Source organism: Lissotriton helveticus, chromosome 2_1 (assembly GCF_964261635.1).
Source record: "Lissotriton helveticus chromosome 2_1, aLisHel1.1, whole genome shotgun sequence".
Classification (NCBI taxonomy): domain Eukaryota; kingdom Metazoa; phylum Chordata; class Amphibia; order Caudata; family Salamandridae; genus Lissotriton; species Lissotriton helveticus.
This window is the reverse complement of record NC_136059.1, coordinates 1,065,451,694-1,065,471,419: the sequence shown is the minus strand read 5'-3', so window position 1 is coordinate 1,065,471,419 and position 19,726 is coordinate 1,065,451,694. Positions and strand designations below refer to the sequence as shown.

The 19,726-nt window shown below is 48.1% G+C and overlaps 1 protein-coding gene across 1 annotated transcript in view; it reads left to right on the top strand.

Annotated features, from left to right (window-relative positions):
* UHRF2 (ubiquitin like with PHD and ring finger domains 2) overlaps positions 1–19,726 on the top strand; it is a 600,873-nt gene that overhangs the window by 556,221 nt on the left and 24,926 nt on the right. The window contains exon 15 of the mRNA XM_078675867.1: positions 19,304–19,402. Within this exon, the coding sequence (XP_078531993.1) occupies positions 19,304–19,402 (99 nt within the window). The remainder of the gene's footprint in view (positions 1–19,303; positions 19,403–19,726) is intronic.

The following is a 19,726-nucleotide window of genomic DNA, read 5'->3' as shown; positions in this document are numbered from 1 at the left end:
AAGAAGGCAAAGACAACAATAAAACACTATTGCAACGTGAGACCACTTGGATTTATCGCCTTCAGTCACTGAAACCGTTCGGTCTTAATGACCGCATTGAACTCAGTTGCTATTTGTAAATATAACAACTTTTTCACGCACTGCGCCCCCCTTGTATCTTTTCATTTTTTATCATTTTTCATTTACTGCTTGGCTAAACCACATGACACACACCGCCAATTTTATCATTCACATTAGAATCACTAGTAGCAACATGGCCGCCACAACCCACCCTATAAGCTCAGTCCCATTTCCATTTCTAATGACAGCGCAAACTCCCGAGCTGCTCTTGTATTTAAAATTCCCCCCACCGGCACACACAGTGACCCTTAACTTCCACGGACCCATCCGGGAACGATGTGAATCCACGACCTTAAGCCGCGTTAAGCTTCTTCTGAAGTAAGTAAAACGCTAACAAACAACTCACACGCACCCGATAACCACGCATCCCCGAATGCTCTAATTCCCCGTTCTCTCCCACCAACAGATTGAATTTCTACCCATTTTTTCCACATCGCACAGACCAGGAATCTCCGGTATGTTTCTGTTTTCTAACCACCCACGAATACATAACATGATGCAATCCATCTATCGTTTTTCTTTGGTTAAACATTGTGTGTTCATGACACTTAACTTGATCAACGCCTTGCTTATGTTTTGTTTATGAAATTGTATGCGATACCTCATTTTATGATGCTTAAAGTTGAAATTGATCAATGCCTTGCTTATGTTTTGTTTATGAAATTGTATGCGATACCTCATTTTATGATGCTCAAAGTTGAAATTCATCACTTTCTCGCTTACAGAGCTCCTCGAAAAAGGGCGTTGCCCGAAATGCATTGGAGCGTTTTGTGCTTCTCATGTTTATTGAACTTTTGAAACATTCAAAACAAAGATATGAAATCAAATATCTGCAAAATAAAAGATTCAGATACCAACAAACTTACAGAATTCGTATGTCCATTATTTGAATAAACTTCACGGAGTCTGTTGCAACCAACGACCCAAAACGGTGTGCCCTAAAGGAAGGACACACTCTTTTATGCGTGTGCAAATAATTCTTACCCCTTGTGATGGTGTCACCCGGTGCGGTCCGCACCCCCGCACTCCCCTAGTGACGCCACTGGTTGTTACCTCCCCCAAAACAATATATACATATATCTATATCAACATATCTATGCACACAGATGTAATAGGTTTAGGTTTTTACAGTTAAAAGTATTAAATATATTGCTGAAACATAGGTGTCAGTTGCAAACATGTATATATAAAATAAGGGGGGGTCTTGAGTTTCCACAAAAAATAATTAATAAATAAATATATATATATATATATATATATATATATATATATATATCGAAAATGCTACATACGTATAAATATAAAAAGGTGTCCACAATTTCTTCTTTTTTTAAGAACATAAAAATATTGACGCACACATGCATAATATTTATTCAAACATGAAAATGTGCCTTCAAATAGCACTTTATATATTATACGTGTGTGTGGTACACATATGCTTTAAATGTATGTGTGTGTGGAGAAGTGTGGCTCAGGGGTTAGAGGCGGCAGACCTGGAAGCTGAGATCGGTCCTGGACCAGGGTTTAATTCCCCGCCTCGGCGGGTCTTGGGCTAAAAATTCCACGGACTCGATAATTCTCACTCCAGTGCCTACTCGACTCACGGGTTCACACTCTGCGACTCTGGGCAATAGCTTGCTTAATCTCCACTACGGCCCCTCGCGGCGGGATGCCTGGCTTTCACCTTGTGCATACCCTGCCGGGGTTATCTCACAGGGGAATACCAGGACGGGTTCCCTAAGCAAGCGCCGTGAGACCCCTTTGCGGGGGTGATACGTGCGCTATATAAGAAACCACGTTTACGTTTTTTTACGTTTTATTTAAAAATGTTAAGGGGGATCGAAATTTATAACATGATGTTTTGGTCAAAATATCAAACTATAAAGAAAAATGATGTTATTATAAAAGATGTCAGAAAAGTTTTTTTAAAAAATGCTTTAGAAAATGGTTTTATCAATTGGAACTGCACTTGTGGAAGTTTGGAAATTCACGAGTCTCTGTTAAATCCCTTTGATACCATGGTGACTCACTCCTCTTCCACGAGCCGAGTGGTCGCTCCCAGGGTCCCTGCTGACTGCTGGTATCGTAGCGCTGAATTGCAGTTAACATTGCCTTGTACTTTCACGTGTTGTTTGCAGGCTTAGCGCTTTGCTGTAGTAGCGCTTTGTGCATTATTTCTGTGCTGTTTACATCTGTTTAAGCGCGTTTGCCGCTAGCGCTCCGCTGTGCCCCCCCCCCCTCCGCCTCCATTTTGTTTGTTGTGCTAGTCCTCGTGTGCCCGCCCCGCCTCCCAGCTGAGACGCCCTCCCACTGTCCTGAAATAGCGCTCACATCCCTACAGGCACCGTGACTCACTCCTCTTCCACGAGCCGAGTGGTCGCTCCCAGGGTCCCTGCTGACTGCTGGTATCGTAGCGCTGAATTGCAGTTAACATTGCCTTGTACTTTCACGTGTTGTTTGCAGGCTTAGCGCTTTGCTGTAGTAGCGCTTTGTGCATTATTTCTGTGCTGTTTACATCTGTTTAAGCGCGTTTGCCGCTAGCGCTCCGCTGTGCCCCCCCCCTCCGCCTCCATTTTGTTTGTTGTGCTAGTCCTCGTGTGCCCGCCCCGCCTCCCAGCTGAGACGCCCTCCCACTGTCCTGAAATAGCGCTCACATCCCTACAGGCACCGTGACTCACTCCTCTTCCACGAGCCGAGTGGTCGCTCCCAGGGTCCCTGCTGACTGCTGGTATCGTAGCGCTGAATTGCAGTTAACATTGCCTTGTACTTTCACGTGTTGTTTGCAGGCTTAGCGCTTTGCTGTAGTAGCGCTTTGTGCATTATTTCTGTGCTGTTTACATCTGTTTAAGCGCGTTTGCCGCTAGCGCTCCGCTGTGCCCCCCCCCCTCCGCCTCCATTTTGTTTGTTGTGCTAGTCCTCGTGTGCCCGCCCCGCCTCCCAGCTGAGACGCCCTCGCCCCTCCCCCTCCACCATCCATATATGACAGTTCTTCCCGCGCGCAGCGTTTACGCGCAGCGATCGCGCCCACTCCGCGCCGAAGGTGCGCCAAAGGTAAGCCCGTCTACGCCCGTCCGGGCCTGGACCGCGCCCAGCGCCAGACCCCCTGGCCCCCGTCCCTCCCAGCCCACCCGCATTACCTACGATGCCGCCACCCTCCTAGCCCTTAACCCCGGTCGCGCTCCCAACTGCGTCCAAGCCGCCCCTGGACACACCCATGGACCATTCTCTTGCTACTCCTGCAAATTCAGCGGCACCGACAACATCTCCGCAACGACCACACCACAGATTCCCGACCCCAACCATCTACAATGCATCCTTCTCAACACCCGATCAATCCACAGGCACGCCATTGACCTATGGAATCTACTAGACACCATCTCCCCAGACATCGCCTTCCTAACGGAAACATGGATGAACGCTTCCTCCGCACCAGACATCACCATCGCCATTCCTGAAGACTACAAGATCACTCGCAAAGACCGTAACAGCCACACAGGAGGAGGAATCGCTATCGTCCATAAGAAATCAATCCGCATATCAACCAGCTCCGACGTCAACCTCGCCAACTCCGAACACCTTCACTTCCAGATCCACATCGACCCCAAAACCACACTCAGAGGCACCCTCCTCTACAGACCACCAGGACCCCGCGCTAAATTCAGTGAAGACATCACGGACTTCATCACCCCACACGCGCTCCCCTCCAAAGACTATATCCTTCTGGGAGACCTCAACTTTCACCTCGAAAAGATCAACGACCGCAACACCGCCACCCTCGTGGACAACCTCGCCAACCTCGGACTTAAACAACTAGTCACTTCCCCCACCCACATCGCAGGTCACACACTTGACCCCATCTTCACATCCAGCAACCATGTCTCCTTTAGCCACACTACGGACCTCCTCTGGACTGACCACAGCTGCGTTCACTTCACCTACAACAAACCAAAACCCATCATCCACCTCCAACCTACCCTACAAAGGAACTGGAACAAAATCACCACGGACCAAATCTCCGCATCGCTCCTTCAAAACACCCCAGCCCTCTCTTCTAACGCTAACGAAGCCGCCGCCAACCTCACCCTATGGTTATCCAACACCGCTGACACCTTAGCACCACTGAAAAAACGTCAAAGCAAACCTGGCAGCAAGAAGGCCTCATGGTTCAACGATGATCTCAAGAAGTCCAAGAAACTCTGCCGCTCCCTTGAAAAGGCCTGGAAAAAAGACCCAACCACCAGCACCAAGGACGCCTTCAAAAACACCACCCGCACTCACCACCAACTAATCCGAAAGGCCAAGAAAACAGCATTCAAGGATCGACTTGACAACAACGCCCACAACAGCAAGGAACTTTTCAACATCGTCAAGGAATTTTCCAATCCCTCGGCCAACTCCAACGACATCACCCCCTCTCAAGCCCTCTGCGACTCCCTAGCCTCATTCTTCCACAACAAGATTGCAGACATCCACAACAGCTTCGACAACCAACCCGGAGACCAACCCACCCAACCATTTGCTGAACATTCTCCCCCCGTGAACACCCTTAACGACTGGAACCCAATCTCCACTGAAGACACCATCCGCCTGATGAATTCCATCCACTCAGGATCCCCCACAGACCCATGTCCTCACCACATCTTCAACAAAGCAGACTCCGTCATAGCACCGCACCTCCGAGACGTCATCAACTGCTCCTTCAACTCCACCACCTTCCCGGAAGACTGGAAACACGCTGAACTCACCGCCCTTCTGAAAAAACCCACAGCGGACCCCACCGAACTCAAAAATTACCGCCCCATCTCACTTCTTCCATTCCCGGCCAAAGTCATCGAGAAAGCTGTCAACAACCAGCTCGCCGCCTTCCTCGAAGCCAACAAATCCCTCGACCCCTCACAATCTGGCTTCCGAGCAAAACACAGCACTGAGACCGCCCTCATCGCAGCAACAGACGACATTCGAACTCTACTGGACAACGGAGACACAGTCGCCCTCATCCTCCTCGACCTCTCTGCAGCATTCGACACAGTTTGCCACAGCACCCTTTTACAACGCCTCAATAACATCGGAATCCAAGGAAAAGCACTTGAATGGATCACCTCGTTCCTCACCGGAAGAACCCAGAGAGTCCGCCTTCCACCATTCAAGTCCGAGGCCTCTGAAGTCATCTGCGGCGTACCACAAGGATCCTCACTCAGTCCCACCCTCTTCAACGTATACATGAGCCCCCTCGCGGCCATCGCACGCCAACACAACCTCAACATCATCTCATACGCGGATGACACTCAACTGATCCTTTCCCTCACCAATGACCCCAGCACCGCCAAAACCAACCTACACGAAGGAATGAAAGAAGTTGCCGAATGGATGAAACTAAGCCGTCTGAAACTGAACTCAGACAAAACAGAAGTCCTCATCTTAGGTACATCCCCCTCCGCATGGGACGACTCCTGGTGGCCGGAAGCCCTCGGAAAAGCACCCATCCCGACAGACCACGCACGGAACCTAGGCGTCATCCTGGATTCTTCACTCTCAATGAACAGACAAGTCAGCGCCGTATCCTCTTCCTGCTTCAACATTCTTCGTATGCTCAGAAAAACATTTCGCTGGATCCCCCCCGAAACAAGGAAAACAGTCACCCACGCTCTGGTCACGAGCCGACTGGACTACGGAAACACCCTCTACGCAGGTACTACCGCAAAACTCCAGAAGAAACTCCAACGAATCCAAAACGCCTCTGCCAGACTCATATTAGACATCCCACGCAACGATCACATCTCTGGCCACCTTAAAGACCTCCACTGGCTACCCGTCCATAAGAGGATCACCTTCCGACTGCTTACCCACGCACACAAATCACTCTACGACATCGGTCCAGATTGCCTCAACTCACGACTGTCCTTCTACACCCCCTTCCGCCAACTACGTTCTTCCAGCCAAGCCCTCGCCACTGTACCTCGCATCAACAAGACCACCATGGGAGGCAGATCCTTTTCATACCTGGCTGCTAAAACATGGAACTCACTCCCCGCTTACCTTCGCCTTACCCAGAACCACCTAACATTCAGAAAGCAACTTAAAACGTGGATATTTGACAAGTAATCCTCCTCCCCTTCCTAAGCGCCTTGAAACCCTCCGGGTATGTAGTGCGCTATATAAATTCTCTGACTTGACTTGACTTGACTTGACATACCATCCAACATGGTCACAGAGTGGGCAACTCCACAAACAGAACTATGTGTTATGTTAATGTTATGTTAATTAAAATTTATAAAGCCCACATACGCCCATGGGCTTCTTGGCGCTGGGAAAGAGATAAATAACACAACAAGGAAAATACCAATAACAATCACTACTCAAGATATGCCTATGTGAAAAGCAGGGTTTTGTAGGCCCGTCGGAAAGTAAGGAGGTCCCTACTCTGTCTAAGAGTCAGAGGCAAGGAATTCCACAAGAAGGCTGCCAAGAAGTGGAAACAATTGCCTCCCTGTCGCTTTCTCCTAAACCGGGGTACCTCCAGTAAGTCTTTATGGGCTGATCGCAAACTACGCGAGGGGATGTATCTCCCTATCAGCTGCCACAGTGGGCCCTTTCCTTGTAAGGCCTTAAAAATAATACACCCTGCTTTAAAAGCCGCTCTCTGGGCCACAGGTAGCCAGTGTAGTTTCTCAAGTCCTGTTTTGATAGATTCCCATTTGGGTACCTTACAGATCAGCCTGGCAGCTTGATTCTGAAGATATTGCAATCTTCTAAGTTGACCTGCAGGCAAACCCAGGTATAGGCTGTTGGAAAAGTCAATATGGGAGAGAACTAGGGCAGTGACTACTTGGATCAAAGCTGAATGAGTAAGGAGGTGTGCGATTTTTTTTTTTTATTTTCCTTAATTGGAAAAAACCTGAGGAGACCACTGTTCCGATCTGTGATTTTAGGGAAAGATCCTCATTGATGGTCACTCCCAGACTCTTTACCGAGTGCGATTTTTTGTCTAAAGGACAAAAGTGAGGGCCCCAACTAATCTCGCTTTTCCCAGGCAAGATCAGCTCGGTCTTTCCTGGGTTCAGTTTTAGATGGTTTGAGGACATCCACCTCTGAATGTGGGTCATAGTTGCCTGAAAATCCTCAATCGCATCGGGCGAATTTAATGTAAAGACTAACTGAAAGTCATCTGCATAGTTATATGTAGTTACTTTGTAATTTCTCAGTGAAAACAATAAAGGTCTCATGTACAAATTAAATAATAAAGGAGACAAAGAGGAGCCCTGGGGGACCCCGCAGAAGGAATTAATTTTAGAAGCTGTGAATGACCCTAGCCGAACAGACTGAGTGCGTTCCGATATAAAAGAACGCAGCCAGGCCAAGGCAGAATCTCTAAGGCCGGCCTGTTCGACACGTTTGACCAGAATGGAGTAGTCAACCGTGTCGAACGCTGCAGACAGGTCAAGAAGCACTAAAGCTTGATGGAGGTTATTATCGGCATTGGACCTCAGAGTGTTCTGGACGGCCAGTATCACTGCCTCTGTAGAGTGGCAGGGCCGAAAGCCTGCCTGATTAGGTTGCAAATATTCAGAATCCTCTATAAATTTCGATAGGCAATTGGTGACATGAGCCTCCAAGATCTTCGAGAGGTAGGGCAGGAGAGAAATTGGCCGATAGTTTGTGAGGTCAAGGGGGTCTTTACCGGGTTTTTTGTCAGAGGGATCAGTAGGTGCAGCTCCCACCATTAAAAAAGTGCCAACTTTAATCATAGTAGTACACATCCACAATCTATATGTGAATGTCATCACAATATTTTAGTAAGGAACATTTGCTTACGCCTTTGCAACCTTCCCCTTTTACTTATGTGATTCGCAAGATGATGCAAGCTACAATGACATTGATTTAGTATTCCCCACATGGACACGTTGCCGATGGAATTCCCATCTACTTGATATGTCAATACATCTTTTTCCAAGCTGTCTACCCAACACAATCTCTTTGGACTGCAACTGGGTGCTCTTCTGTGTCCTAGACCCATGCTCTTTGATTCTGACAATCCGGCATCTTAAGACTCAAAATGTATGCATTTACAGTTACCTACAGAATGTATGGCTGTACTTAAGGAAGCGTGTCACTCAACGGCAAGAGCTTGCAGTGTTCCCAAGTAGAGATGATCTGTTTATTACTGTAAGTCTTTTCAAATAACATAATACATGCTTCCACACAGCACACTCTACATTACCTCTTATTCCTACATATGTTACCGTTAGCTAACAAGTCAGTTTGTTTTCATTTAGCATCACTAGCTAGTTATCTGTAAAACCAAACACAACTTTACTTTTTCAAATTACTCCTTCAAGTTCCATTGAAGGCCTTAAAAGAATAACACCCAGACCTAGTCCTTCCAGACTTAAGGAAGTACCTACTAAACTATTACATAACACTACCATATAGTACAATGCTTTGAAAGCTGCTTTACTGATGGTCATTACCACTCTGCTCAGGCAGTAAATTGGTGGCTGTAGCAATTGAAAAAAAATGATTTTCAAATAAATAAAGATAGGGTTGTTTTACAAACATACAATCACTTTCTGCTCAAGGCAAACTCTACTTTTCTAAGAAATCAAATAATTGAGCTTCTAATCTTCTTCTGTAACACACAGTTCGAGGCATGTGGGCTGCTGAATTCATATCTATAGCATAGATCGCCGCCTAGTGTTGGGTCCGGATGATTGCACATTGTTGTCCTGGAAGAGTCTTCGAAGTATCACGAGATAGGTGGCTCCTCCCCTGGACGACAGTGCGCATGGGCATCGACTCCATCCCCAGATTGTTTTTTTCCGCCATTGGGTTCGGATGTATATTCGACATCTCCAGTTCGGAATCGATATTGGCTTTTCTTAAGGCCCAAAGGCCTTTCTTATACCATCGGTATTGTTTTGTGCTCTGTGCCCTGCTCTGTTCCGGCTCAGTTCCCGAGTCAGACGTTCAGAGGAGTCGCGTGACTCTTCGGTGCTCGAGGCCCAGTCGACGCAGCAAGACTTTCGACGACACATCATGGAACGGAGTCCGTTCAAGAAATGTCCCGTGTGCGGATCCAAGTACCCACACATCGACGTCCACCCGGTGTGCAACAAGTGCCTGTCGCCGGACCACGATGAAGCCAACTGTATGGCTTGTTCCAGGTTTCGATCGAAGAAGACGATTCGACTTCGGCGCGTGGCGCGCCAGGAGGCCCGGCAATCGGCCCCGGCACCGGTGGACATCTTCGACAGAGAAGAAGCAGACGAACAAGAGGTTCATATGCAGATTTCCCCTCCGGCGGAGGAGTTCGACTACGAATACGACGTGGACGTCGAAGTGGTCGAGGATGAAGTCGTCGACGAGGTAGGAGACGACAATGAGGCCTACGGGGCCACAGGAGATAACTCGTGTGAAGAGCTAAGCCCCGAACGAACAATTACTAAGGCTCAGGTCGAGGGATCGCCACACAGCCTTACCCAAGACCTTCCACCCAAATCCACGGCCTCGCCTACGGGCCCGGCTACGGACACTTCTGCGAAGCCTGCATTGGCCAAAACGAAACCGAAACCTTCGGTGTCGACGAAAACGAAAGTAATACAGACGCCATCGAAACAGAAGACGTCTGTCCCTACGGCCGCCTCCTCGTCTTCAGACACGTCGGGACAGCCGAAACCACAGAAGGGCGTCGACCCGGGGAAGTCGACCAAGGGCGCCGAGCCGAAGTCGGTCAAGGGCGCCGAGTCGAAGTCGGTTAAGGGCGTCGAACAAAAAACTGCCGACGGCGTCGAACCGAAGACTGGGGCCCCACACCCAGTGCTCAAGTCCTCCGACAAGACTACGTCGGCGCCAAAGGCTGTCAGCGCCGAAAGAGGGCACAGTGTGCCGAAGAGGGCCGATCCTGTGCCTCAGCCGGATAAGGACAAGGCATCGACGCTCGAGTCTTCACTCGCAGGTGGTCCGAAGACGTCTGTCGGGTCGACGAAACCGTCCGCTTCCTTTACGAAGCAGGTGTCGGACTCTCTACGCCGCATCAGGAACAAGGCTTCCGCGGCTGCACCAAAGGATGCTTCCACTGCGAGGCCGGCTGCCACAACGCCGAAGTCTTCGACGCCACTCCTGTTTACGTTGCCGCCGAAGGTGGCACCAAAGGCCTTCGCACCACGGTCGGTCACTGAAGCTCCCGTCCAAGTGTCCACAGCGTCTAAGCCTTCTCAGCCGCTCGGGAGCTTCAAACCTCGACAGCCCTCGGTGGAGGAGCAGTCAGAACACTTTATTGACGCCGACACCGGGAAACTAACCCTCTACAAGAGGAAAATCACGGCAACCTAGCCTTTGGATTCCTACACCATTCCTTTGAAGCGCAAGAAGCCTGCTGTGGACTCCCCTGTTCTGGTGGAGACTCTTGTTCCACGGACTCCACGAGTGACCACACCCTCACCCACTTATTCTGATGTGGAGGGTGGAGAAGGTGAGGACGAGGAGTACAACTTTCCTGCCAACACAGACCCTGAGGATCACCAAGACTCATGGGCAGATGCGGGGGACCCAGTCGATCCGCAAAATGCCCAGGACCCTCAGGTGTACAATGTCAAGACCTCTCCTACTGAGGATTCGGCGGCATTTCATGCTCTAATTGAAAGGGCGGCTAAAAACCACGGCGTCCAGCTGCATGCTGACCCTATTGAAGTGGACTTCCTCTTTGATAACTTTTCCATGGCAGAAAAGACTGTCAAGACACTCCCCATGCTGAAAGGGGTTCTCAAACATGCTACAGACCTTTTTAAGGAACCCACACGAGCCAGGTTGATCAACCCTAGGATTGAAAAGAAATATAGGCCGGCGCCTGGCGACCCCACCTACATCAAGGGCCAGTTGCCGTTGGACTCTCTGGTCGTTTCTAATGCCCGGAAGAGGGCGAACTCGCAGACCACTGGTGATGCTCCTCCCCCTGACAAGGAATCGAAAGTGCTGGAGGCATCAGGGAAGAGGGTGGCGGCTCAAGCGGCCAATGTCTGGCGTATCTCTAACACTCAAGCGCTACTGGCCAGATATGACAGGGCACACTATGACACACTAGAGACCCTGTTGCAACATCTTCCAGATCAGTATAAGGAGGCAGCGGGGATGCCTACTCTACTCACTACTCACTACTCTCCACTCACTACTCTACTCACTACTCTACTCTCTACTCACTACTCACTACTCTACTCAACTCACTACTCACTACTCTACTCACTTCTCTACTCACTACTCTGCACTCACTACTTTACTCACTACTCTACTCACCTCACTACTCTACTCACTACTCTACTCACTACTCACTACTCTACTCACTACTCACTACTCTACTCACTACTCTACTCACTACTCTACTCACTACTCTACTCACTACTCTACTCACTACTCTGCACTCACTACTCTACTCACTACTCACTACTCTCCACTCACTACTCTACTCACTACTCACTACTCTCCACTCACTACTCTACTCACTACTCTACTCACTACTCACTACTCTACTCACTACTCTACTCACTACTCACTTCTCTACTCACTACTCTGCACTCACTACTTTACTCACTACTCTACTCTACTCACCTCACTACTCTACTCACTACTCACTACTCTGCACTCACTACTCTACTCACTACTCTACTCACTACTCACTACTCTACTCACTACTCACTACTCTGCACTCACTACTCACTACTCTACTCACTACTCTGCACTCACTACTCACTACTCTACTCACTACTCTACTCACTACTCTGCACACACTACTCACCACTCTACTCACTACTCTACTCACTACTCTACTCACTACTCTACTCACTACTCACCTCACTACTCTACTCACTACTCTACTCACTACTCACTACTCTGCACTCACTACTCACTACTCTACTCACTACTCTACTCACTACTCTACTCACTACACTACTCACTACTCTGCACTCACCTCACTACTCTACTCACTACTCTGCACTCACTACTCACCTCACTACTCTACTCACTACTCACTACTCTGCACTCACTACTCACCACTCAACTCACTACTCTACACTCTACTCACTACTCTACTCACTACTCTACTCACTACTCTACTCTCTACTCTACTCACCTCACTACTCTACTCACTACTCTACTCACTACTCTACTCACTACTCACTACTCACTACTCTGCACTCACTACTCTACTCACTACTCTACTCACTACTCACTACTCTGCACTCACTACTCACCACTCTACTCACTACTCTACTCACTACTCTACTCACTACTCTACTCACTACTCTACTCTACTCACCTCACTACTCTACTCACTACTCTACTCACTACTCTACTCACTACTCACTACTCTGCACTCACTACTCTACTCACTACTCTACTCACTACTCACTACTCTGCACTCACTACTCACCACTCTACTCACTACTCTACACTCTACACTCTACTCACTACTCTACTCACTACTCACTACTCTACTCACTACTCTGCACTCACTACTCACTACTCTGCTCACTACTCTACTCACTACTCTACTCACTACTCTCCACTCACTACTCTACTCACTACTTTCTACTCACTACTCACTACTCTACTCACTACTCTACTCACTACTCACTACTCTGCACTCACTACTCACTACTCTGCTCACTACTCTACTCACTACTCTACTCACTACTCACTACTCTCCACTCACTACTCTACTCACTACTCTACTCACTACTCTACTCACTACTCTACTCACTACTCTGCACTCACTACTCACTACTCTGCTCACTACTCTACTCACTACTCTACTCACTACTCTCCACTCACTACTCTACTCACTACTTTCTACTCACTACTCTACTCACTACTCTACTCACTACTCACTACTCTGCACTCACTACTCACTACTCCGCTCACTACTCTACTCACTACTCTACTCACTACTCTACTCACTACTCTACTCACTACTCACTACTCTCCACTCACTACTCTACTCACTACTCACTACTCTACTCACTACTTTCTACTCACTACTCTACTCACTACTCTACTCACTTGAAGAAGGAATTAAAATATTTAATAAATTCACTGTCATTTCACAGAAAAAAATTGTCAAATGGGGTTGCTGAAATCTTTAAGAAAACTGGTTCTAAAGTGCTTTCCATTGAAATCTGTAAAGCGACTTTTTAGTTGTAAAATTACTCATTTCCCTTTTTAAAGAGCGGTCAGTAGACGAAAAATTGTGTCAAATGTATTATAACTTGTTTGTTTTATTTGTTATCAAGTTTCACCAATCACTTTGGATTTTTCTGGTGGCCCTAAGCATCGTTCTGCCGCACTGTTTGAAGTGTTAGCCCATCCTCCAATGGTTGGTAATTTTACACCTCCAAACATGCTCCGTTTTCTTTTTGTTTCCAGTTTTATCCAGTGCAAAATCAACCCTAAGGTATTGGAGTGCTTTACATGAGCATATACATTACACAAGGACACATTCATTTTTGGTAGGCACAGGGAGATTAAGTGATTTGCCCAAGATTACAGGATGTTGAGCAGACGCCGAAATTCAAGCCAGGTTCCCTATCTCCAAAATCGGCAGCTGTGGGTTCTGCGCCACATCCTCCATCCAAAAAGTCACTTAGAAATGCATATCCTATAATCGTGTGCCCTGACCCCTCGACCCCACGCACACACTGTGGCACTCGCGAATATCTGCAGACAACACACAGCATACGGTCACAAGCTCCCAAATAAATGTAATCCTACAAAACAGAGGGTTTGATCCCGTGCGCAGCATGGGGACGCTAAGGCCAGGCGGCTGCTGAGGAAAGACAGTTGACAAGGATAATGTCCAGACGGCGCCCTCAGCAGCCGGCGGGCCTGTAACTCAAACCCAAGGCCTGCCTGGGGTGAGCTCATCTTCCAGATTTAGCCCGGGGGGGGCACGTGGCCTCACAGGCTTCATTCTAAAGGAAGAATGGGAGGGCAGACTGCCAGGGAAACTGCGGGCACGCATCTGTAACGTGTGTCTTGCCTTTTGCAGTTAGTATTTCTTGCAGCTGGGCTATGCACTGGCAGCGGAACAGGACAGCCATTGGACACAGTCTACGATTTTACAAAGACCCCTCGCGCCTGGAAAAAAATGCCCAGTACAGCGCCTGCGGACACTCTCTGAAGAGATCAGATTACTTTTTTGTATGCAATGCAATGGTGAACGCGATCGCACCATCTGGATTGCATTACACGGGCACTCTGACAGCTCCTAATTAAGATTAATAAGTCTGCCGTGCGCGAAACCGCCGAAAATATGCCAAATCGGGCACACGTACATTACATATAGCCTATCACGTAAACGCTACTAAATAGACAGCACAGCGAAGACCAATCACTAGGCAGATGCCATAAAAAACTAAGGAATGTGCCAGCCGGACCCCTTTCTGAATTCTTTTTTTTTTTTTTTTTAACGCATAAGAGCTCGGAAGCTCCGCCCCCCACTTCGTGGAGGCGTAGGCCCGAGATTGCAAAATCCATGGGGGCTCTCCAGTCCCAGCAGTTTCGGGGCAGCACTTTTCGTCGCTCAGGCAATAGAGGTGTTTCCAGAGGCCAGATGTCCCAGCAAACGCAATACAATAAAGGTGGGGCGCAGTCCTCGTACGCCAAGCAGAGTAGAGGCGGCTATCGGGGCAACGGCACCAAGGGCAGAGGTCGTGGAAACAACAACTCCTGCTCCTCTGCCACCAACAAACAGTGACGCCCTGCCACTGCCCCCCGACCATACTACACCTGTCGGGGGGAGACTCCAGCAGTTCCTGCCGTCTGGAAATCCATCACCACAGACAGGTGGGTCAGGAAACTTATCCAGTTCGGTTATTGTCTGGAGTTAACATCCACTCCACCCAACATGCCACCAAAGCACCGTCCTATGTCCACAGAGCATTTGCACTTATTGCAGCAGGAGGTACTCGTCATGCTGCAAAAAGGGGCAATCTAGCTCGTACCGGTGGAGGAGGAAGGCACCGGAGTGTACTCCCTGTACTTCTTAATCCCCAAAAAGGACGGGTCCCTAAGACCCATACTGGACCTCAGACCCCTGAATCAGTACATTCTATCAGAACACTTCCATATGCTCACACTGCAGCAGGTTCTCCCGTTGCTCAATCAGGGAGACTTCCTCGCAACCTTGGATCTCAAGGATGCCTATTTCCACATTCCACTGCATCCATCACACAGAAAATACCTCAGGTTCACTATTCAGGGTCGGCATTATCAGTTCAAGGTCCTACCTTTCGGGGTGACCACGGCGCCCAGGGTGTTCCCGAAATGCCTGGCGACAGTGGCTGCGCACCTCAGGAGGCAGAACGTTCACATTTACCCTTACCTGGACGACTGGCTTGTCCAAGCAAAGTCGGCCCAGGAGTGCGCCGCCAAAATGTCCCACACCATTCACCTTCTTCACGATCTGGGATTTTCACTCAATTATCCCAAGTCGCACCTTCAGCCAGCCCATGTGCGGCAATATCTGGGTGCGACGATCGATACTCTGGCAGCCACAGCTCAGCCAAATTCTGTGAGGATCGACAGCATTCAGTCGCTGATCCAGTAGTTCAGACCACAACACTCGCTTCCTGCAAGAGTGTTCATGCAGTTGATAGGCATCCTGCATCTTCATAGTCCCGCACGCGAGGCTACATATGCGTCCGCTCCAAGAATGCTTAGCTCATCAGTGGACGCAGGCTCAAGGACACTTGAACGACCTAGTGTTGGTGACCGGTCGGGCATACAACTCTCTGCATTGGTGGAATCCACACAACCTTTGCAAGGGCCGACCGTTCCAGGAGCCTGTGCCACAGATTATCCTGGCGACGGACGCATCTCTCCAGGGATGGGGAGCTCATGTACTCCATTACACGGTGCAGGGACTCTGGACAACGCAGCAAAAGAAGATGCACATCAACTACCTAGAACGGATGGCAATCTTCATGGCATTGAAGTCCTTCAAAGTACATCTGTGCCACAAAGTCGTATTGATCCCGACGGACAACATGACGGCCATGTACTACATTCAAAAGCAGGGAGGTACACACTCTCCACAGTTGTCTCATCTGGCTCAGAGCATGTGGAAGTGGGCCATTCAGAGGAACATCTTCCTCATGGCGGAACACCTCCCGGGCAAGGACAATCAGATGGCGGATCTGCTCAGCAGGTACAGCCACCAAATGCACGAATGGGAGATACATCCATCAGTACTCCGCCCGTACTTCCAGCAGTGGGGTCATCCGGAGATAGACCTGTTTGCCACAAGTGAAAAGGCAAAATGCCAAAGCTTTGCCGCCAGGTTCCCTCACCCACAGTCGCAGGGCAATGCGATATGGATGAACTGGTCAGGCAAATTTGCATACACTTTTCCCCCGGCACCTCTCATACCGCTGGTGGCACGAAAGCTAAGGCAACACTCGATGACGCTCATCCTGGTTGCTCCAACGTGGGCACGCCAACCATGGTACACCACGTTTCTAGACCTCTCCGTGGTGCCGCATCAAAGGCTGCACCTCACACCCCGGCTTTTGACGCAGAACCGTGGCGACATTCAGCACCCAGATGCGCAACAGCTCAACCTGGCGATCTGGCTCCTGAAGTCTTAGAGTTTGGCTACCTTAACTTGCCTCCTAACTGCATGGATATCATACGGGAGGCAATAAAGCCCACCACCAGAGCTTGCTATGCAGCAAAATGGAAGCGGTTTGTCGTTTACTGTAATGAACATGACATCAACCCACTAGATGCATCCACTCCCAACATCATCTGTTATTTGTTACATCTTTACAAATGCAATCTAGCATATGCTTTCATTCGGATACACTTATCCGCCATAGCGGCTTGTCTCCAAAACAGGCAGCATCTCTCTGTTTTCAGAGTTCCTGCCATTAAAGCCTTCCTAGAAGGACTGAAGCGGGTCATCCCTCCCAGGACCCCGCCAGCTCCTGTATGGAACCTCAATGTGGTCCTCACCAGGTTGATGGGCCCACCTTTTGAGCCTCTGCATTCCTGTGAGATTCAGTTCTTAACGTGGGAAGTGGCTTTTCTCATTGCCATTACGTCTCTATGACGTGTAAGTGAGCTACAGGCGCTCACAGTACAAGAGCCATTCATTCAAATTCACTCCAACAGGGTAGTGCTGCGCACTAACCCTACATTTCTTCCTAAAGTGGTTTCGCAGTTCCATGTCAATCAGACCATTGAACTGCCCGCGTTCTTTCAAAACCCAGAGACAGTGGCTGAAAGAATGCTCCACACTCTTGATGTCAAACGAGCCTTGATGTATTACATCGATAGGACCAAAGAATTTAGGAAGACACAACAACTCTTTGTTGCCTTTTCATCCCAGCACAAAGGCAACCCCATTTCCAAAGCAGGTATAGCCAGGTGGATCGTTAAGTGTATTCAGATTTGCTATCACAAGGCTAAGCGCACTTTAACGGTCCCCCCCCCCAGAGCCCACTCCACCCGTAAGCTGGGGGCCTCCATGGCTTTCCTTGGTAATATCCCTTTGGAAGACATTTGTAGAGCAGCCACATGGTCTACACCACACACATTTACTAAACACTACTGTGTAGATGTGCACTCCAAGCAGCTGTAGGGCAGGCTGTTCTTAAGACACTTTTTCAAACGTCTGCAGCTGGCACAGGCGGCCGCCATTAATGGAGGGTCTGCTATTTATTCTATGCTATAGATATGAATTCAGCAGCCCACATGCCTCGAACTGAATCTGCTACTTACCAGTATGCATCTGTTCTTGGCATGTAGGGCTGCTGACATTCATATCGCCCGCCCTCCTCCCCAGCGCCTGTAGCGGCTGCAGAATTTACACTTACTCTTAGCATGGCCATCGCTCACACAGTTACACTCCATCTTCGCCACAATGGCTAAAAACAATCTGGGGATGGAGTTGATGCCCATGCGCACTGTAGTCCAGGGGAGGAGCCACCTATCTCGTGATACTTCGAAGACTCTTCCAGGACAACAATGTGCAATCATCCGGACCCAACACTAGGCGGCGATCTATGCTATAGATATGAATGTCAGCAGCCCTACATGCCAAGAACAGATGCATACTGGTAAGTAGCATATTCATTACTTAGTGGAAAGGCTGTTACGTATGTTGGATGTCAAACGTGTCCTCATGTGCAACCTCCAAAGAACAACACTAAAATAAATAAGCAGTTCGAAAAGACTACTGTTTGTAGCCTTCGTTGCACCACATCAGGGTAATTCCATCTCTAGTGCAGTGAGTGCCCGATGTATTGTTTCTTGCATTGAAATGTACTTGCCTGGGCTAAGCGTAAATGTCTGCATGCCACAACCTCAATCCATGCGCAAAGAAAGGTCCCACTTGGGTTTTCCTTCGTAACATTCCAGTAGCGGATATTTGTATGAGCTTCATTGACTTTCCTCCACTCTTTTACTAAACAGACATCCATGTGTAGATAGGCACATGTGGGTTACTCAGTTTTTAAAACTTTGCCACTTCTTCAATTACTTTTTGGTTTTCAGTTTGTACACAGCATGTGGTTTGCAACAAGACATGCTACAAATGGAAAATGTTACTTGTAGCCCTCGGTTTGCAGCTTATAGTGTTGTAGGTTGACAGAAAACCCTCCCACTTCCCTAGTGTTGGGGAAAATAGCTATTACACTTACCATTTTTGTATTAGACTGTACCTGATTCTTCAATTATGCAACAGGAAACACACCTCTCCAACATACTAGAAAGAACACAATCTATTGAGTAGTCTAATTCCCTGCGCTTTGTGAGCTTCAGGGACATGTCAAGCGGCATGTGTCATGTAAGAAACTGAAACATAGACTAAAAAACAACATCAAATGATCTGTTCCCAACACTAGACGTTAGGACAGTGTACAGCATGTGATCTACAGCACTTTCCACTGCAAACCAAATATGACATGCAAGTAAAGTTAAGCATTTAATACCAATGAATCATCAAAGTGATGTCCATAGATCCTAATGGTATATAACAGTAGAAGTGAATAGTGCATTCAACAGAGGGTACAATAGAATGAGATCCAGCCTTGTAGGTTGTGTTGTATAGTTGTTGTATACTAGATTGGCATATAGTTTGCTTTTTGTGGACGAATTGCGTATTTTTTATACATTTTGTTTTCTGTCACAACAGAATTTCCTGAAGAATGTAGAGCAAACATTTATGTGTGTTTGCTGTCAAGAGTTGGTTTACCAGCCAGTAACAACAGATTGCCTACACAATGTGTGCAAGGTAAGTAGAGGCTGTGTTTGTGCACAGTACTGGTTTGCGGAAAGCCTAATTACACTGACACAGCTTTTGATGTGGACTGCATCCCTCTTGAATTGTATTGACATGTCTTTTTTTACTTAGAATTATTGTAAAAAGGGAACACAGCCCATTCCCTTTTTTCATAGTTGGTGAGTTGTCTTTTGTTAACTACCAATTTTATTGAATTTGCAGCAACAACAAAAAATACAAACATGACCACAGTATATCAAGCCAACACAATAAGTACATACACAAGGTCATTCAGCTATCCCCACATCCAGTCCATAGTCAGTCCACCACCTGCCC